The sequence below is a fragment of the Seriola lalandi genome, unplaced genomic scaffold, assembly GCF_002814215.2.
Source record: "Seriola lalandi dorsalis isolate HSWRI2012SDOR001 ecotype SW California unplaced genomic scaffold, Sedor1 jcf7180002054642, whole genome shotgun sequence".
Classification (NCBI taxonomy): domain Eukaryota; kingdom Metazoa; phylum Chordata; class Actinopteri; order Carangiformes; family Carangidae; genus Seriola; species Seriola lalandi.
In genome coordinates this window covers 536,626-541,860 of record NW_019525195.1, presented here as the reverse complement: position 1 = coordinate 541,860, position 5,235 = coordinate 536,626, and the positions used below count along the sequence as shown (strand labels likewise).

General features: G+C 39.7%; 1 protein-coding gene across 1 annotated transcript in view; it reads right to left on the bottom strand.

The window, feature by feature from the left end:
- LOC111665426 (von Willebrand factor A domain-containing protein 5A-like) overlaps window positions 1–5,229 on the bottom strand; it is a 6,879-nt gene extending 1,650 nt beyond the window's left edge. Inside the window, exons 1-12 of the mRNA XM_023420420.2 lie at window positions 4,999–5,229; window positions 4,684–4,763; window positions 4,490–4,604; window positions 4,245–4,403; window positions 3,992–4,095; window positions 3,381–3,601; window positions 2,856–2,906; window positions 2,599–2,646; window positions 2,123–2,179; window positions 1,805–1,873; window positions 1,066–1,235; window positions 828–951 (exon numbers count right to left, since the gene is read on the bottom strand). Of these exons, the coding sequence (XP_023276188.2) occupies window positions 828–951; window positions 1,066–1,235; window positions 1,805–1,873; window positions 2,123–2,179; window positions 2,599–2,646; window positions 2,856–2,906; window positions 3,381–3,601; window positions 3,992–4,095; window positions 4,245–4,403; window positions 4,490–4,604; window positions 4,684–4,763; window positions 4,999–5,190 (1,390 nt within the window). The 5' untranslated portion in view covers window positions 5,191–5,229. The remainder of the gene's footprint in view (window positions 1–827; window positions 952–1,065; window positions 1,236–1,804; window positions 1,874–2,122; window positions 2,180–2,598; window positions 2,647–2,855; window positions 2,907–3,380; window positions 3,602–3,991; window positions 4,096–4,244; window positions 4,404–4,489; window positions 4,605–4,683; window positions 4,764–4,998) is intronic.
- Window positions 5,230–5,235: the final 6 nt, after the last annotated feature.

Below are 5,235 nucleotides of genomic sequence, written 5' to 3'. Positions count from 1 at the left end.
CTGGCCTGGCTCGCGTCTGGATCTTGGGAGTGACAAGTGCTTTGCCGAGTTCTTCCAGGAAAAGCCGACGTTGCTACAATTTGTCGGCATTCCATTGCTGGTTGATTTCAGTCCACAGGACATAGGCATTGTAAGCAGACACGTCCACAATGTTGTAGAAAATCACCAAAGGTCAATGGGCAGTCTTGCGCTGGCAGCTGTATGTTGCTGTGACTTTGTCCAGATTGTCAACTCCTCCTTTGGTGGAGTTATAATCCAGGATCATTTGTAGCTTAATGTCTTCTCTTTTGCTCAGAGATGCATCTGTGTGCATTGTACTCATTACAAGAACATTCTTGTTTCTCTTTGGGCAGTATGAAACAACTGCTGCTTTCTCAGTGAAAGCAAATATTGAGGAATGCAGAGGTCTGCCCTGTATCTTCAGAATTTCACTGGGAAGTTCTGGCTTATTTCTCCTGACTGTTCCCAACATGGTCAGCTTTCTCTTCTGAAGTTCATCTCCAAGGCGGTAGGATGTAAAGAAGTTTTCACAAGTGATGTTATGACCTTGCAGCCCTTCTGGGTCAAAATGACCCGCAACATCATCTTTGTATACAAACTCTGCACAGACACTCCACTACACATCAAAGTGTCCAGATTTTACAAACCAGTTCATGACCCTAGATGAGGAAAAGTCACCAAATTTCATGAAGGAAAAAAAAGGCTAACCAGTACTTTTGTCAACACAAAAACTGAAACGGGTCAAATTGACCCTTAACATAATATGAGGGTTAAACCAGCATATACTGTTAAAAACAACAGATCAGCATTACTATCATGGTTTTTACCATTCTGAGCACGGAGCCATGACACGGCCTTCATAGCCAGAAGCTCCCACTCCTCCTTAGCATCCATCTTGAAAGCATGAAGCCAGATCAGAGCCAGAATGGTGGCCCACACTTCCTGGTTCACCTAATTCCACAAATCAAAGAAAGTCACATAAGACAACAGATGACAGATAATCAAAGAAAACAAGGTACATAAAGTATCTCAGGGGAAAATTTGGCCTGATAGACAGTAACCCACCAATGCAGGCTTTGACTTGTCCACCTCCTCGCTGGTCTTTCCCAGTACATCAGCCAGAGCTGGATTTAACAGCCAGGAGCCGGACGCATTCTGGAGGGAAACCACCTGCAGCAAAGGGTCTCTGCAAGGCTGTTTGGGGATGGGTCTTTCAATATCTTCATCATCCAAGGCTGAAGAAAAATGTGCAAAAATAAAATCATCCCTGTAGATCATTCTACTGGTATCAGGTTTGTTTTGGGCCAATTTGATACTAATATCGGATTTGATAATATCAAAGCAATTGCAAAGATGAAATAATCTTTGTTGCACACAAAGATAATGTCACATTATATTGGTATGTAGGTAAGGTATACCATTTAATTTTGGATAATTGTCTAGCATAAGATGGATATATGCTGCCAATAAGAACATGACTGTTTGTCAATCTAAAAAAATGAAATAAATGATACAGTCGCTGAATTATTTCTGTCTTGACTTCGATGACTGTGCTGATATTATGGCTGAAAAAAAAAATAGATAAAGAATCCACGCTAGCAACTGTGTGAGGCTGTACATAGACACAGTGGTGCTTTGAGCTAAATGCTAATGTGAGAATATGCCAAAAAGGTCACAATGACAATGAAAATGCTAACATTTAGCACCTTTAGTTTTTTGCCACATTCACTTTCTTCATGCACTGTGTGTATATTTACAAAAATACACAGATTTGTGTTCCACTCCCATTCAGCTTTGTACTTACTTTTTATACTGGGCAGAGAATCACAGACCAGCGGAGCACTCAGTGGCCTTCCTCCTAAGATGAGCATCCCTTTAAGATTAAGAAAAAAGGTATTATGGTTAAGAGAAAAAAAAACACAACTGACATCTGAGCTTATTACAATGACTGACATGTCGTTATAAGACGTTCTTAAGATGTAAAAGTTGTTAATGAGTATTTTAAAAAGTCACAAAAAATTTAAGCAGCAAAAAAGATATATTCTGCAACAGAAATTTGTTCCTTTGTTCAGTGTAGAAATACACAGATGTGTGTTCCACTCCCATTTAGCTTTTTACTTACTTCCTCGATGGGTCATGGAACATGCCTGGAAGGACACAGTATCAGGGGCAACCGACCCTTCAAGAGATTAAAAAAACAAAGAAAAACACAAAATTTGAGGTCAGGAAATTACATGAGAATTTTAAAACAAAAAATATCAACTAAACTACTGACTTCTGAGCATGCAACTTGCAATTACTTGCAAGTTGTTGCAAGTAATTAAACTGTATAAGTGGTTACATAATATTCAAAAAGTCACAAAAAATGCATAGAAGCTCAACCTTCCTCACTTGTGTCTTTGAGCAACTGCATATGTTGTCAGTGACTAACAAAAAATACCAGGGTAAAAACAACCACTGTATATCCAGTATTTCACATTAAAGAACAAAGAAAGAGCAATTCTGCCACAGAAATGTGCTGTTTTGTTCAGTGTTTACGTCAGTTTACTATAAAAACACACAGATGTGAGCTTCACTCCCATTCAGCTTTTTACTTACGTTTGCTTCTGCAAAATGACATAGGTTGCACCATAGCACCGACACAAACTTCAAGAAATAGAAAAACAAAAAAAAGTGTGGGATATCAGAGCCAGAATAACTCCTATAACAGTATTTCATATTAAAGCTGCAAAAAACAAAAAGAGAGATACAATCTTCCACAGAAATTTGTTTGTTTGTTCAGCGTTTACATCAATTTACTGTATTTACAAAAACACACAGATGTGTCTTCTATTCCCATTCAGCTTTGTACTTACAGTTCATTCTGCCTACAGAATTACAGACCAGCGGAGCTCCCATCATCATTCCTAAGACAGGTAAAAGTTTGAGAATTAAAAAAAACGTATTATGGTCAACCCAGAACAATTGAGCAGAATGCTTTTTCGCTATTACAGCTCCCACCCTATGGTACTCCTAGCCTGTATAACTGAGACATGCTAAGTCCTTAGCTTCTTTTACATCCCTTTAGAAAACTTTCCTTTTTGTGAAATGTTTGACATAGGTTATCTATACTAATTATTCCTATCTATTTGATTTTATTCATTTATTGTTTTTCCTTGTAAAGCTCTTTGTTACTTTGTTTAAAAAAAAGTTTATTATTATTATTATTGTTATTACGGGTGGAGCTGCTGTTGCAGCACATGAAGGAGTAAGAGCATATTATGGACGGGTGGTCAAAATGTTTTGGCTCATCAGTGTAGCAGTCATGGTCACCGATAATACCTCTAAAGCAGTGGGTGATAGAGTCTTAGTTTCTCATTTGGAATTGAAAAAGCACTTACCGGATAGTGGAATATCTCTGCGGACCACAGGTCCTTGAATCGGCTTGCCATTGCTTTTGTTCACAGCAATGAAGGCAGTGAAGGGACTGCTCACTCCTGATTGGACACTGAGCTCAACCACCTTCTTCTTCACTCCTCCATCTTGCTGTCCACTGTGTTCTCTCTCTTCCATCTCCAGGGAGCGAATCAGAGTCCGAGCACCCAACCTGTGGACTGTTAATCTGCAGATAGGACAGAGGAGTGAACACAGGTGGAGCTTCATTTGTATGAATACAATACAGAGATATGCAGTCCAACTAATTATATGGTAGGTCTTAAACATCAGATAACATCTCAGTATACAGATATTAGAGATACGTCATTTATGCTACATTTTGACTTTTATTGTGAGATAAAAGTGCAAACTAATGAGCGACACAAAAAGCCAGAGGTGGACACTAGCTCTAGCTCTGTATTCTTATCACTAAGATGTATCAATGACTGAACTGAAACATGCTAAAATTGTAGATAAATACCATAACATAGTTTTGTTGTGTGTCACCCACAATTTAAATAATTAAACTCAAAATTTGTAACGTGGTACAACCCAACACATAACAGCACTGTTTTACCCAGTGTCCTCTGCAGGTTTGAGATTGAATGGGAGCTGGTTCTCAGAGGGATGACCTGCCAGGCTGTACTTCACCGTCACACAGCCCTGTGCTGCCTCTGAACTCTGAGAAAGCATTACAGTGTTACAAACCATATTAATTACTGTAATCACATTATTTTTATCATTAAATCCTTCATTTAAACAGCTAATCTCATTGAGTTCAGGATCTCTTTTTCAAGGCCTCAAATCGAATGAGATGGTGCTGCTCATACCTTTCCAGTGAGCTGGGCATAAACCAGTGACCTTTGACCCTGGAAAACTGCTGTGATTGGTGGAGAGAGAGCAGTGACAGACACTCCTTTTGGTAAATCCCATGTGACTGTGATGTCCACCACTGCTGGCTGCAGAGCAAATCGCAGCGACTGCATCACCTGGTGGGAGAAAAGACAAATACAAATACAAATCTGCTGTTGCATATTTTAACTTGACAGCTTTGCTATGTTTATATCTTTCTTACTTTAGGTTGCATCCTGTCAGTCTCTGTGATGAATTGAGCATGACCTCCTCCTTCCTTGGCCAACCCATTGATAAGAGCAGAGCTGGCCCCTTCCCCAATCCCAAAGGAGAAACACCTGCAATACAGTAGTTTTGTTTTTAACACACACAGCACTACAACATGAGACATACTGTGAGTGGGTGTTATTGTTTCACCTGTGGGAACCTGAATTTGTCTTCACCAGATTTATCACTTCTTTGGTGTTGAACACCTCGCCGTCAGTAAAGACAAAGAGCTAGGGAGGAGAGTTTACACAGGAGTTACATAACATCACACCCAGACACATGCAGCATGTGTTAGGATGCTGCTGCAAGAACACAACTGCTTTCTATGGTGAAGTGTAAGGAATGACAAAAAGTTTGGACACATGGTAAGTGAATGGGAACATGTGTCCAAACTTTTGACTGGTAATGTATGTTAAAGACAACCTGTTTAAAATGTTAACCGTGTGTGTGCAGTGTGTGTTTTACTTGTCTTGGCTGACTGGGAATGCAGGGCTGGCTGTAAATATGTTTGAGGGGCTTCAGGATCTCTGTTCCTCCCAAATTAGCCTCCATCAGCTCAACCTTCTTCAGAGCCTCTTCCATAGAGCTCTGGCTGTACTCCACACTCTTACTGCCATCACAAAATATTTGAACATACGCACCAAGGCAATCACACATATACAAGCACTAAAAATAAAGACAGGAAGGTATTAAACTGAGTGA